General features: G+C 36.6%; 1 protein-coding gene across 6 annotated transcripts in view; it reads right to left on the bottom strand.

Annotated features, from left to right (window-relative positions):
- Window positions 1-855: 855 nt before the first annotated feature.
- LOC143228961 (obg-like ATPase 1) overlaps window positions 856-16,162 on the bottom strand; it is a 54,427-nt gene continuing 39,120 nt past the window's right edge. For 5 of the 6 annotated variants that reach the window (XM_076460490.1, XM_076460495.1, XM_076460494.1 and 2 more), the window contains 3 exons: window positions 11,114-11,210; window positions 1,458-1,580; window positions 856-1,073 (listed from right to left, as the gene is read on the bottom strand). In XM_076460490.1, the coding sequence (XP_076316605.1) occupies window positions 963-1,073; window positions 1,458-1,580; window positions 11,114-11,210 (331 nt within the window). In that variant the 3' untranslated portion in view covers window positions 856-962. Of the gene's footprint in view, window positions 1,074-1,457; window positions 1,581-1,640; window positions 1,755-11,113; window positions 11,211-16,162 lie in introns of those variants that run through there. The other variant, XM_076460496.1, reaches the window with a different exon arrangement.

The following is a 16,162-nucleotide window of genomic DNA, read 5'->3' as shown; positions in this document are numbered from 1 at the left end:
AATTGTTAAAGTATTGCTTAAGATTGTATACTTTATTATTCCTAAAAACTCTGTTACACAAAAGACACACTGGCTTGCTATTTGTTTCAGTCACTGCAAATTTTAACTCCGACTTTCATCAAATTCTCTTTTCACATTTCTCCAGTCACGTGTCATTCATTCTCTTTCTGGTAGTAATACCGGAATCAATGAAATTGTTTTATTTTCTGAGTGTTCACCATCATCTGGATTCTCTTGTTTTCGAATTATCCACATCATGGGATTAAAAACAAAATATATTTAATCACTTGAAAGTTGCACAATAAAAATATGTTTGCAAGCGCATGCAAAACAACGCACACTCGATAACATCTAAACCAGACTGACGTTACAAAATGAGCGGAGTCTATGGCAGTGATGACGTGATGCAATGCAATTGCTGATTACCAAAATTTGCGATAAAAAATAAGTGATGAAAAAAGTTGATTCCTAAACTCGAGCTAGTAACCACAATGAAGTTTCCCTCCCCTGCTTTAACTTACGGGTAACTTTTTGTTTTTTTCAGTATACTTTAATTGTTTTAAATGTATCATTTTTATTTGATAAACAAGAGAAAGTTTTATTTCAATGTTTCAAAGATGTACGTAACATTATCAAAGCACTTCCTTTTTTTTTTTTTTTAGAATGACGTTAATCGCTGACACGAAGTTTTGAGAGATAATTCGCAAACTCTTAACGTGACTTAAAGATTTCTAAAATTGATCTTAACTGTCACATGATTCTACATTAGAATTTCTGCAATTAGTTCTAGAAAATATGTTTTAGTATGTACTGGTGATATGACAAAGAGAATATAGGAAAGAAAACAAACTACAGTTTCAGATAAATATACAAGTTTTATTTAAGCCAATGAAGTGCTGATGCATTAAGCCTTGAAGCACGTGATTATCACGTGGATTGCATTAATAAGCCAGTATCAAGGGTTACTGTTTCTTTTTCCCTTGTAAACCTGCTCCAGCGTTAAATTTGAACAAGATGATGTCACCATCTTCTACGATGTAATTTCTACCCTGTTGTCTGTATTTCCCAGCACTCTGAAAAACGGTTTATTGAATATGAGAACAAGTGTTAGTACAAAAACCATAGTGGTTGTTTATAATTAACGGTTGAATTTTATGAGAGCAATTGAGTTTTGAGATCTTTCATTTTCAGAGGTGTAGAACACACACATAAAGTCTTGCATTATCGATTCAGAAACTGGCCGGAAATACTGAACCTTTCATGTATAATAAACATAAAAGTTTCATGAAAACTAAAAACAAACAGGTAATTGTTACGGTTATTTTAAATCCATTACATTTAAAAGCTAATCAAACATAACCAGCATAATTTATGAAAACAATAATTCAGTGGAATATCTTGGAAGTGTATGTCAGAAGGTAACACAAACAAGGGCACGAATTGTTTGCTACACAAACCTTAACTGCAGCTTCCGATCCTTCTTCCTTGAAATCATCGTATTTCATCACCTCGGCCATTATGAACCCTTTCTCAAAATCAGTGTGGATCTTTCCAGCAGCTTGAGGTGCTTTGGTTCCTTTCTATGTTCATATAAACAGATTCACATTTACTACAACTTTTGGTTCCTTTCTACATCCACATAAACAGATTCACACTTACCACATCTTCAGTTCCTTTCTACATTTACTAAAAGTGTTGTTCTGTTCTACAAACATATAAACAGATTCACATTTACTACAACTTTTGGTTCCTTTCTACATCCACATAAACAGATTCACACTTACCACATCTTCAGTTCCTTTCTACATTTACTAAAAGTGTTGTTCTGTTCTACATTCATATAAACAGATTCACATTTACCACAACCTTGGTTCCTCTCTACAGTCGTATAAACATACTCATATTTGCTACATATACTAATTATCAACATTACCTCAATATTAGCTTTTAAAAGTGATACATGTAAATGAAAGAACAAAAGTTTCTGAAAATCTGTATCTACCGATAGTTTGAATTATACATATTGGTTTTGCTTTAAGTATTAATTGAATTGAGAGAACTGTATAATAAAAAACAATTATCAGGCCATTCCTACAAGCCATCAATAACTACCTTAGTTACATAAACAACCTAAGATAATGATAATGTAGTTTCGGTAATCGCTAAAGTTTCTCATATTGAAGGGAAGAGTGCCATAACCACCTAACTATGCAAATTGTAATTCTTAAATTACTTTCAAAATATAAGAGTTGGCATTAGATGTTTTTGAAAAGTTAAGCACATAGTATTCGCACTCTTTATAAAAGCTCAACGCCCATGCGTATTACACGGTAGTAACACTCAAAATAATGTCTAAAACAACGATGCAATGTGGCGCCCTCAATTATCTGTATGCTCAACTTATATTTTATGAAATTTATGCGAGTTCTTAAAGCCTCATAATAAATAAAATACCAATACATAAAATAAACAAACTTATTTATAACAGAAAGGGTCACAACCAGAAGTTTTAGACTTCTATACGTTCCATTTTCATTTATTATAGAGCAAAATAAAATTATATCATTTCTAAGGTATATATTTAAAGTATATTGCCGAAACAACAACCTTTGTTTTTGAATTTCCCACAAAGCTATCTGCGCTAGCGGTCTCTAATTTCGCAATGTAAGATTAGACGGAAGGCAGCTAGTCATCACCACCCACCTCCAACTCTTGGGATACTCTTTTACCAACGAATAGCGGGATTGACCGTACCATTATAATGTCCCCACGGCTGAAAGGGAGAACATGTTTGGTGCGACCGGGATTCGAACTCGCGACCCTCAGATCACGAGTCGAACGCCTTAACCTACCTGGCTATGCCGGGCCTAAAACCCGAGAAAGAGTAATAACTAATTTACATAAATGGAGCAATTCTCCAGACTGCTATATCTGCATAACTCCTAGGATTAACGCATGATTCTGAACTTACATGGACAAACCATTCAATAATATAAAAACTAAAATTTGGCGAATAACAAACTATGCTACGAGTCTAACTGGTAAAAACAGTGGAGCAACACCTGAAAACATCCTCAAAATATACAAAACATATACAAGACCTGTATTAGACTGTGCAGCTCCAGCATGGATTAATGTAAGCAAAGAACAATTGAAAACCAAATTACAGACAATACAAAATACACTACTTACGACAGCATATAGAGTACCTAGAACTACCTCTTCAAAGTTTATACATAAATATTCAAACACACAAACAATAGCAGATACACTCCTACATAGTACAATAAAATATTTTGATAAAAATTGGAGAAAAAATGAGCTACTATGCGAACTCGACAGATAATACATATACGATGAAGATAGTCCTAAACACCTCTCCCCGATTAACTTATACATTAGATCATTAAGAAAAAAATGTTAAATTAAAAAATAGTATATATTATAATAATAATTAAGTACTAAAATAAAAACAGGCCACCTATGTGCTAGACATCAATGAAGGAACTGATGGTTCAAAACACATGGACATTGTCCTGATAGGGGCTTGAGTAACTGTGGGTCACTCTGGCCCTCATGTAGTAATTATTAATACACTAAACAGTTCACACCAACAAAAGGAAAGAGGGAGAGGTCAAGTGCACTTGTTTGGTGTAACAGCGAATTCGAACCGCGACCCTCGGATTAGGAGTCGAGTGCCTTAACCACTTGGCTATGCTGGGCCTAATCAAAACTGAAACACACAGAAAGTAAAGAAGCAACAACAACAACTGCAAAGTTTAGCTGTGTCCTCTTCTGTTATAAATAAACAATGTTGCTTGTCATAAGTATATTTGAAGGCTTCATACTTTAAGCCTGGGTAGCCATATGGTATCCACACATCAGTTCCAAACAGCCCATCAAACATACATTAAACAAATACAGTTTAGTTGTTAAATCGTTTTTACCAATTACTTTACTCTAGCATTTAACACAAATTAATTTTGAAAAAGCCGCTGTACATTTTCAAAGAGGTAACACAGGCCTAGAAATTTAAACTTCATAAAAGTCGTTTTCGTTTCATTAACAGGTTTTTCCATAATTCTACTAAGCAGATTGTGAAAATAACATTCATTTGTTTTCTATAACAAAGATCTTTTTACACATCTGGAAGGAAAAAAGAAACTTTTACTAAAATCAAATTATTATTTCGTTTACCACAATGAATATTTTCTATTACTATGCTCGGGTTCTAGAACAATTGATCTAGAGAAATCTATAGCTTGTAGTTGTTAAGATTTTAAGCATAATAAAATATGACCTGAATTTCAGTGAAAATGATTCGCTTACGTAAAAGTAATTATGACGTTTTGTGAAAAATCTGTATGTTTACAACAAAACGTGTAAACATCTAAAGATAATAGAACCATGTCGGACTGTGTAATTAGTGTTTGGTCCCGAGACAGCACTCCAAAATATTACCACCAGCACATAAATGGACGACTTGACTCTGGATTAGTCGATATTTAATATACAAATATTAGAAATTGAAGTTGTTTTTTTCTAAGAATAAATTTGTAGAATATTTTACTACTATTTATCAACTAATAAATATCAGCCTCTTTAAACACATTCAACGTACGAAAATAACGTTAACAATGGGGGTACCCAACTGTTATTTGTTTGTAATCAAGCACAAAAGTTACACAGTGGGCTCTTCGTGCTGTGTGCACTATGGGTATCGAAACTCAATTTTTAGTACTACAAGCTTTCAGACTATCCGCTTTGCTACCAGAGGACCCCAACTATAAAAACAATACATTCCTTATTTTATCAATAAGCACGTAAAAAACACCTGGAGACTTGAGGAATGATTTACTACGATAAAACTAGATGGCGCAACAAACACGTTATCTACATAAATACAGGAGAAATAAAATACTTTTCAAAACGTGTCAAGTGAGGAAAAGCGCTTTCCATAACACAACGGTCGTAATTTTGGTATACTCGACGTTAAAAGTAAAGCTACACAACGGTCTATATCTATGCACTATTCACAGTGTTACAAAGGAGGGTAATTTTGGGCAAAAGAATAATGACTGAGCAAAACGCTGAAAAATGTTCAGTTTCAAGTATCCTCTTCTTGGAAGCTCAGAAATAACACATTTTAAATTCGAATCTACATCCATCCATCAGTATTTAGTGTAATTCATCATACCTATTACCTCCTGCTGATTATTTGTTTTTTTAATTTCGCGCAAAGATACACGAGAACTATCTGCGCCAGCCGTCCCTAATTTAGCAGTATAAAAATAGAGGGAAGGCAGGTAGTCATCACCATTCACCGCCAACTCCTTAGCTGCTCTTTTACCAACGAATAGTGAGATTGAACGTCACATTACAACGACCCCACGGCTGAAAGGGCATGTTTGGTGTGACATGGATTCGCACCCGCGACCATCACATTACGAGTCGAGCGCCTTAACCACTTGGCGATGCCGGTAAAAGAAAAAAGTGCATTATACTGTTTAATTTAGGGTGTTTTTATCATTAGAGGCGGATCTCTCCAGTAAACCCCTGTACTTATCTGTCGTTACCTAGGGAGCTTGATTACGTGTTTAGTGACAAACCTTTCCACCGCAAAAGACCAATAAAACATTCAAAAAGCAAGTCTGTCGACTTGAAAAAACGGTTTATTCAGATATACGTGGTTACTCCGTATTTGTTATGACGTATTACGAAACAAAACACCTGTAACACTACATAATTTCTTGAGGTGAAATCTTTTCGTTTTCGTACAGACTTCCAAATATGGGCAGCACGTGAATAATCATATCCCATGCGTGTACGAGTCAAGTCGCGTGTATAAGAGCCAATCCCGTATACTGAGATTTCATCTCCAAACAATACAACAAACAACTGTATATAAAGTTCATCTTCAAACAGTGCAACTAAAATTATTGTATGTATGGACTTTGTATATAAAAAAGGCTAAAAAGCAATCCTGTAGTTGTAGTCGAGATGTTACTACAAACTCTAGTATTTAGTTTAATTTCAAGATGGCAGAATCAAGACCACGAGTTTATTCGTTCACCAGTTCTTCTGAATGGACTGAAATTCAACACAAGAATAGCTAATAACATTCGGTGTTTACATAACTGAATAAATTAATCATAGCCTTACTTCTAAAGTGCTGTGACATAAACAAGATGGATTACAAATTACAGTACATCAACTTAGTCTTGTTCACAGAGAATGGCGAGCGATTTACTAATACAAATGACGTTCCGATCACAACTGTCATACTCCAGCCAATCGGAAGAGCCCTGATACTGTGTGAAAGACATCGGCAGCAATGGATATAGCGGATAATGTACAAAGTTCTTACTGTCAACTAGTATATGCAGCTTTTGTGTATTTGCTGCGCCTTACAAATGAAAGTAGTACACGTACACAAAGGCTGTGAAAAGCCTAATGTTTTAACTTCAGGCCGGTACACTTAAAATAATCTGATCTGTTTCTTTTCATCATGAGTTCTTGTCGGGTATGGCTGTTGAGTAACAAATGTTCATAGCGTCTAATTTTTGGTATAGCTTGATACTATTAACTTGTGTACTGGTGGTGGTGGGGGTATCGACAGAAAATCACGTGGTCTCCAGCGAGCACTGTGTCAGGTCCAGAGATGAATAATAATTACAAATAACTTCAGGCACTGATTTAGCAAATCAAACACGTTCATTTATAGTTTCTTCTTTATTTAAATTAGCGGTTGAGTTTATAAAAAATAAAACAAACCTTGCAAGTATTTTGTTTATTTAAGTAATTAATCGTGTTGTTGCTATCTCCTCTTAAAATAATTACTCACCGCACACGGTCCTAATGTGTCGAGTTAAGAACACGTGTTTCAAGTTTCCTCGTTTTTCGTAACAAACCACGAGGCCAGTTGTAGACTTGGAGACGCCAGGTAAATAGCCCGCTGGCAAAAACATCGAGCCAGCGGGATTCGCACCTTTCTGGCACCGATCCCCGATAATAGATCATTGCGAGTCGAAGGTTGGCGGCTGGTTAATTTGTTACCGGCAACTTTTGTTCTTGCCGATGCAATATTCCGCCAGGGTTTGGTGAATGAACAAACAAACAAACAAAAATTCCTTTGTATTTTGCGGGTTAAAACAGGGTTCGTTTTCCCCATTAAATTCAAAGGCTATCTAAAAAAACAGAGGTTATCTCATGTTTGAACGAGTTTTTAACAATCCGTTCTTTACCTGTTTCATTATAAAAAATATTATACGTGTCAACGCATTTAAACTGTCTTAACAATTTATATTATAATATTTACGTGTCAACGCATTTAAACGGTCTCAACAATTCATATAATATTTACGTGTCAACGCATTTAAACGGTCTCAACAATTCATATTATAATATTTACGTGTCAACGCATTTAAACTGTCTCAACAATTCATATTATAATATTTACGTGTCAACGCATTTAAACGGTCACAACAATTCATATTATAATATTTACGTGTCAACGCATTTAAACGGTCTCAACAATTCATATTATAATATTTACGTGTCAACGCATTTAAACTGTCTCAACAATTCATATAGTATTTACGTGTCAACGCATTTAAACGGTCACAACAATTCATATTATATTTACGTGTCAACGCATTTAAACGGTCTCAACAATTCATATTATAATATTTACGTGTCAACGCATTTAAACTGTCTCAACAATTCATATTATAATATTTACGTGTCAACGCATTTAAACGGTCTCAACAATTCATATTATAATATTTACGTGCCAACGCATTTAAGCGGTCTCAACAATTCATATTATAATATTTACGTGTCAACGCATTTAAACTGTCTCAACAATTCATATTATACTATTTACGTGCCAACGCATTTAAACGGTCTCAACAATTCATATTATAATATTTACGTGCCAAAGCATTTAAACGGTCTCAACAATTCATATTATAATATTTACGTGTCAACGCATTTAAACGGTCACAACAATTCATATTATAATATTTACGTGTCAATGCATTTAAACGGTCTCAACAATTCATATTATAATATTTACGTGTCAACGCATTTAAACGGTCACAACAATTCATATTATAATATTTACGTGTCAATGCATTTAAACGGTCTCAACAATTCATATTATAATATTTACGTGCCAACGCATTTAAACGGTCTCAACAATTCATATAATATTTACGTGTCAACGCATTTAAACGGTCTCAACAATTCATATTATAATATTTACATGTCAACGCATTTAAACGGTCTCAACAATTCACGTTACACAACTGTTTCACGTTATAGAAATATTTACACGTTAACGCATCTAAACGTTTTTAACAAGTGAAGTTCCTATCTATTTCTTGTGGTAAAACTAATTTACACGCCTAAACGGGTTTCAACAAGTCACGATCATGTTTCTCGTCATAAAAACATTCCACGTGTAAATCCGTTTATGTCGTTGAACACTTATAGTTAAATTGTTTGTCGTCGTGTCTAAACGTATCAGCTTGTATGGAAGAAGTCTCGCAGCACTCGGTAAACCTGTGTTATAAAATACGAAATAAATGACGAATTTCATTAAACTAGGTTTAACTGGTTTCATCTTTGATCCTAATGTTTAAAATGTTATATGACGGGCGACTTTCATATATTTTATGGTTTTACTACCTGTGTGTAAGAAAGTCACCCCTACACACAAGTACTTACCGACAGGTAAAATACAACCTAGATACAAATACACGAACCTAAGCTACGATTAAAAATGTTTTATGGCCACCGAGTCTGGGTTAATTTTGGTTAATTTAACAAAAACCTTGGTTTCGAGATTAATATACTAAGGTTACATCCATTCTATCTAGGAATGACTCTACTTCGATTCACGGGTTCCCTTTATAAGAAAGACGGTCAGACCTCATTCATTATTCGATTAGACGTGGGTAGCCCATGAACTGAGCAGTCGATGTCATTCAAGAGATGCCTTCCCTCTCGCCTATTAGTTCGAATTTAGGGAGGACTATGAATACACAGCCCCTTATGTGATCACGTGCTAACGTGCAGAAACAAACAAGCAAGTTTGAAGGAAGAATCTCCTACAATACCAAAGGAAGTAAAGTACCACATCTTGTAGGTACCTTAAATGTTGGATTTTTTCTGTTTTACACTGAATTATTGGTTGTTGTTGTTTTTTATAAACACCTGTGCGAGGAAGAAGAGACCATGTTCGTTCGTTTATTTTGAATTTCGCGCAAAGCTAAACCAGGGCTATCTCCGCTAGCCTTCCCATAATTTAGCAGTGTAAGACTGGAGGGAAGGCGGCTAGTCATCATGACCCATCGCCAATTTTTGAGCTACTTTTTTACCAACGGGTAGTGGGGTCGACCGTAACATTATAACGTACCTACGACTGAACGGGCGAGCATATTTGGTGCGACAAAGATTCGAACCCGTTACTACCCTCAAATTACGTGTCAAGCGCCCTGACCACCTGGCCATGCCGGGCCAGATACTATATTCCAGAGTATAAATGCGTTATAGTATTTTTTATATTAAATAAATTGTATTAATACACTACACCTGTAAACAAGCATGATATCTGATGGGGGTTTACAAGTTCGTCAAGAATGTGAAGACACAATTGCGTTAATTTGGAAAGAAAAATGGCTGGCTCGCGGAACTCAATAGCTCCGCCCCTTTAGCCGTCACTACTACTCACGGGTCTCGTGATGAAACAATCATACAGTCCAACACAGGTGTGGCTTTAAAAAAAAAATACCGGGCTGACAGTTGCCATAACAAACATTCGGTGTAAAATACAAGTTTCTGTCAGACAGAAGCGTAATTATTTTGTTTCTTATTCTAAACTATAGCCAGATAACATGCTAGTGCTGGTAACTTCATTCATAACAGGATCACCAAACTGGCTTCAAAAACGTTTGGTTATTTTAACATCAGAATCCAAGTTCTGGCACACAATGCTAACAGTTGCGTTTCACGTAAACTCCTGTATTCCAAATTATTGTGCTCGCAACGACTTTTCTGCGAGTTTTACAGTGATGTGGCCACAAGTCTTCAATACCAAACAAATTTTAAAAAGTCACACATCGATAGAGCAATAAATAAAAATCTGGCCTACTGCACCTCCATTAGTAATGAAGACACGACTTCATCAACGATTTTTTTATTTTAATATGGCCGATACTGCTGCCTGTTACGGTTCTCAAACCAAGAAAGATGTGGGCCCGATTCCTACGCCTAAAGCTAAGTGTAACCTCCATATTACTGTACGAATCCAGGTTGATCTATTTAATGTTCTTCGAGTTTGTTTGTTTTTTTAATTAAGATTTTTTATTTATTCTCGTACAATCAAACTAAAAATAAATCACTATAAAATATTGATCTGATTTGTTTTCAGATGTTAGCCCAAAGCCTACTCACGACCTACCTGCGCTAGTGAGCCCAACCCTACTTTTGAACTGACATCCAGACAAAAAGTAATTAGTCAACGCCACGCTACTCACTGCCAACTTCTCGGGCTGCTCTTTACCAACGAATAGTGGGAATGGGGCTGGCCATCGCATTAGAACACACCCTCGTGGCTGAAAGAGCAAGCATTTTTGGTGAAGGGTTTCGAACCTGAGACCCGCAGATTGCAAGACGAGCATCATATCCACGAGACCATACCGGGTTCATAACTTAATACAACCAAGGTTTTCAATACTGAACAAACTAAATCAGTACAAACTCAATGACGTTATCTTAATTTTAAGTTCGGAAACGAGGCAGTACGTACTTTTTTTTTAGCCACAGCATGGTAGTTGAGAACCAATAACAGCCGCGGCTATTGAGGATCCGCCGTTGTTGCTGTTTTCCTATTTTCTAATAAGGCTACTTAGTATTGTATTAAAGTTATAAACTAAAAACAAATTACATATTTACATCGTAATACCGTCAACAAAAAAGTGTTATAAACCCGAGTTAATTTTACGTTAAAACAGATTTTGTCAAACTCTTTCTACAGTTTATTTTATTATGGAATCCTCTTAAATAAACAAAAACTGGTTTGTGATGTTTGGTTATGCTATACACTTACCTGGATCGTCCAGGCCTTCACCTCGTCCTTTCCGACAGTAAAGAAATAAATTAGTTGTAGTGCCTTGTAACCAATCACAATAATCTTGTCCAGAGCGCTGAAACACGAAAAGACAACCACCGAGTAAGAAAGATGACCACATTCGCTAAACAAAAACGGAGGGCATTTGTATAACAACTCGTAATTATAAGCTATCATAATTCCTAATGTAGGTAATGTTTACACTTCTTGGACAACGATAGTCTGCTGTCAACAGTAAACTCAAGCACTACTTAACCTCACGCCTTAATGATATACGTCATCACTTGTGAAAAAAGGAAAATATTCTTAAATAAAGTCGTAACTATTGAAACTACATCAGTCATATGTCCATTCTGTACCTGAAACTTATAATATTATTAACTAAACAAATGTTTATTTCGAACGTATTTCTGCTGCACAATTCATAATATGTAAGAAAGACTTCGAAAGGGTATTTCGGGGGCGAATTTATCGAACCGTGGACGCTCACTTCCGGGGACATTTTTCACCGACGGTCTCCCATAATGGGAGACGTCGGATCAACCTATAACAGATAAGAACACGAATCTAGAGAACATGTTTATTGAATATTTAATGTGTGTGTTTATGAAATGTTCAAAGTTTGAGTGTTACAAACAAGAAACAGTTTGTGGAAATCAGTGCCAGAACTGTGACGTAGTTATCCTATAACTATATACCACCTGAGCCTGAAACGCTTTTAGGGTTGATTGTCGATATCTGATATATATTTATGTGGTAATACAAATCCGCAAGAGGGCATTGTAAGGCACAACAATTGAGGTATGTGTCAACCACCTTTCTTGTAAGTGGAAGAGAAGTCCATCTTCAAACGTATTCGAAATTTAGTCGAATTTCAAAGCAGTCGCTTCTCAAAATCTTGTGAACGTGTTTTCATCACGAAACATTTACGAGTGCAGGTTGTTTAGCGCGTGTTTTTGTTACGCCAGATGTAAAGAAGGGCCCGAATCAGAACGTATGTCAATGAACGGATAAAACTTAATGGAACAACGAAGTCGTGCGAGTGAGCTCCTATATCCTGCCCTTGGAATGAATATCATTCGAACATTGCAGGCACACTTTCAATATACTGTTGTATTTACACTACCCCATATAAATATTTTGACATGCTGTTGTACTTACACTATCACGTATAAATATTTCAAAATCAGATTTTACTTCATTCAGATTGGGGCTATTATCTGTGTGTGTGTGTGTATATATATATATCCGGAAGTACTTGTATCATGTCAGTATACGTGTGATATTCCTAAATGAATATAGACTGCTGTATGTAGCTATTTGTTAACTAGGCTAACAACACAGTTATAACTAAATGTCCAGCTTCTAGGTACAGAAGCTACAATCCCAACACGTGTTTGCACGATCTATTTAAAGGATTAACAAACAGCATTAAAATATTAACACCTGTAAGTATCACCAGTCACGCCAGGTATAGCATTTCTGTTTCTATATACGATAATTTTTACACTACAATCAAATCGAAATAGATGAAGGTCAAATTTTCAGAAACACGAGGTGAATGTTTCAAGTGTTTAACACACACACGTGAGCGGGCGAGGTTGCGCTGATTAGAGTTACTCTTAATACAGAGGAAAGAGGCTGTTCTCACGACCAAAACCACCCACTGAGTGCTCTTGACCACTGTCCACCTGTGTCCTTTAATCCGTGCGGTAAAAGTATACAACAAAAACTAAAGGAGTGAGGGTAAATGAGAATGGGGTCGGGGGTAAGAAAACTACTGTCCAAATTAACAACGTCACCATCCCCCGAGTGCGGTCTATAATTAATACTCTGAAATTAGATGCTAGAACTTCGAAAGCTGACTTTTACAAATAACGCACCCCGCCATCGATTTGTTCGGAACAGTCAAGGCGATCTTTTCTAGCAAGTAAACACGCCGGGAACACCGACCCTGTGTTTAGGATACGGAAAGCCACTCTATCAACTCCAAAAAGCTCCCGGCAGTCAAACTAATTCACGTGTAAACATCTTTGCGTTTCGCCGTTAAGGTAAAGCTGTAGTGAAGATCCCTCAGAGTAAACAAATCTTTCAGTAGTACAACGTCACGGTACACAGCTATAAGAAAAATTGCGATTATACTTGTTTGCTAACACCGTGGAGAAACAACAACAACGCTACTAGTTTTAAAACAGGAATAGATTTCTGTACTTTAATTCCTTTAACAACATGAAGAAAATACGTGGAAGTTATCCTTCCCCACGACAAGCACGTGAATCTTTTCGTAAACTTAAACAACGCCGTCCGATGGCGCTTAAGCACCCTTGTTTCCTCGTTCGTTTATTTTAGCGTAAAGCCACCCGATGGGCTATATGTCCTCTACCCACAATGAGGGTATCGGGGTCCCGGATTCTGAAGTTATAAACTTCCCGCTGAAATACAGGGGAAAGTATAATTTATTAATCTCTTGAGCTACGCCTCGTCTTAACGGACAGTGGGAATTGACCGTCACTCTTATAACGCAACCACGAAACCAAAGTGCAGAACGTGACGTTTTTTTGTTGTTGTTGTTTTTTTTCTCGTAGCAACAGCGTGACTTTCAAATCACAGTAACAATCGGGTCAAAATACACAGAAGTCGCTCACTCTACCGGACCAGGAAGTATACAGAAGTTACCAGAGTAACTCCTTTCACACGAGCCACTCAGTGACCCAGTGGTACATTCGTAAGATTGCGTTTCGTTATAAATATGGTAATTAAAACTTGTCACTTTAAAAGGGGGGGGATATTTTTTATGAGCCACTACTGTGGTTCATGACAAGTGTAAACAAATTACGTTTTTTCCATGTTGCTTTATTATCGAGGCCATTTTGTATTCTCATTTACATTATTAGCGGGTCCATTTTTAGTGTACCGGTTTTCTACGTCGTGTTATTACGAGATTAGTTTTAGTATGCCCCCCATTGCGTTATTAGTGAAACTACTTTTGATTGGCTTCATTATTATAGGTTAACTTAAACTGAAAAACGACAAAACAAGTGTACTTTTTTCTGTACATACCACAGAAACTTAATCTTGTAAGAGCAACTAAGCACGCAGTGCAACTTAAAGGTAGAAATCAATGTACTCAGCCAGATGTACAGCTTTACCATAAGAAGTAAGTGTTACCTCACTTCCACCTTAGACATGGCCGGGCATGACCTTTTCGTTTAGCGGGGCGGATCGTGAATCCGAAGGTCTATGGTTCTTATCTCGCTACCATAAACTCACTTCGTATGTTTAGATCTAGGGCGTTATAATAGTAGCGGTCAAATCACATTATTTAATTACAGTAACTAGCGGGCGAACCGTGAACCCGAGGGTCTATGGTTCGCATCTCGTTACCGGAAACGTACTGCGCACATCTGGACCGAGGACAATATAAGAATAACGGTCAAATCATCCGATCTGAGTAGCCAAAGAGTTGACAGCTGTCTTGTCTGTCACCTCAAGGATGACTACCATTTATTGTTCTTCTACGTACTAAACTTCACAAAAGAAGCTATCTTAATAACAAGAAAGCACACAGAAACAGGTATGGAAGATTGAAAGTGGCAAAAAATACACCAATCACAGGTAACTTACGTCACTATTTACAAACAAATCAAACACATTCTACTGATTACTGTCCAAGAAGATGATATTAAAATGTGATACAATGTCAAACATGCTGGCTCAGGATCCCCGGTTTTGAACGAAGGTCCTCGTCGGCAGATATGGTTCTGTTGAAATATATCGTTACACGTTTTCGTCTTTGCTTTCACTTAGAAGTTCTTATAAATAAATACGGCGCTGAAATATAACTGCAACAGGTGTTCCAGATAAGGACCTCACAGAAGCAGTTTCAAAATTAATGTAAGGCTAAGACAGGAACAATTTTATGATACACATATAATGCATTAACAAATTATACCGTTATTGTTTCTCACAATTTATTAAATTATGGCCAAGTTATTGGTGTCATTTTCATGTTACAGAAGTCGTTAACCCTCGAATTGTTGTTCTCTGTTTCTTCCTGCTGTCCCGTAATTCCTCGAGGAATAAAAGCCTGGGCTCACGTTTTCTTTTTGTTTTGTTAAGTTCGACCACAGACTGACAACTAGTTGCCACTTATGGTTCAAGTCCGTTTCTTAGCCACACATATATTACTCATGCTGAAAAACATTATAATCAACTCTTTGACTGACAATCAATATTTACTTTACTACTTTCTCAATTAAGTCAACTGCACGATTCGGTTGCTCCAAAGAAGACTGCAAGACTAGAAATAAATTAAATAAGTACGATTTTTCCATTCCCATCAATTACCCGCATCCAGTCGAAAGACACGGAAAACAGCAAAATGGTCCGGAAAGGTCAGATGTTAATGGGAGAATCCTGCTTAGATATTGACAGAAAAAAACGCGATTCATGACAGAGGCTAAAATGATGCATTGCGCCGGGTTGAATATTCTTCATAAATTAATTGGGTGTTCATTACGGCGACGTCACGCTGCGCGAGGTTTGTAGGTGAAGAGAGACCAGCCAACAATTTATCGAGCCGGATGTATGTTGAAAACGGCACGGTGCAGCTTCTCGGTCTCCACCCAGAGTCTCGGGCCCGTGGCGGGTGTCAAGTCGTTACCGCCGGACTACGAGTGAGAGGGGCCCTCACTGATTGTGATGTATAGAATCACGAGAAGATCTCTGCTGATAACCAAACTAGTGCAGACTTTAATTTGGCTTTGCATGCAATATCGGCGGCTTTTATTTTTGGCAGTTTCCCTCCTTTGAGACTGAATAACTTTTACACAATAGAATTGTTTCCAGCTATATCAGTTTGATTAACTGAACACCACGGGAATATTCGAAAATATTTCATAACGTGATTAAATTAAACACAAAATCTACAGCACGTGGTACTTAGGAAAAAGAAAAACTCGTTACTAAGTCGGAACATGCAGTCGGACAGCTGGGTTAATAAGTAAGGAAACAAGGGAGGAAGGCACG

The sequence above is a fragment of the Tachypleus tridentatus genome, chromosome 10, assembly GCF_004210375.1.
Source record: "Tachypleus tridentatus isolate NWPU-2018 chromosome 10, ASM421037v1, whole genome shotgun sequence".
NCBI classification, from domain to species: Eukaryota; Metazoa; Arthropoda; class Merostomata; order Xiphosura; family Limulidae; genus Tachypleus; species Tachypleus tridentatus.
Note: the sequence above shows the minus strand (reverse complement) of the source record. Positions and strands in the feature narration are given on the sequence as shown.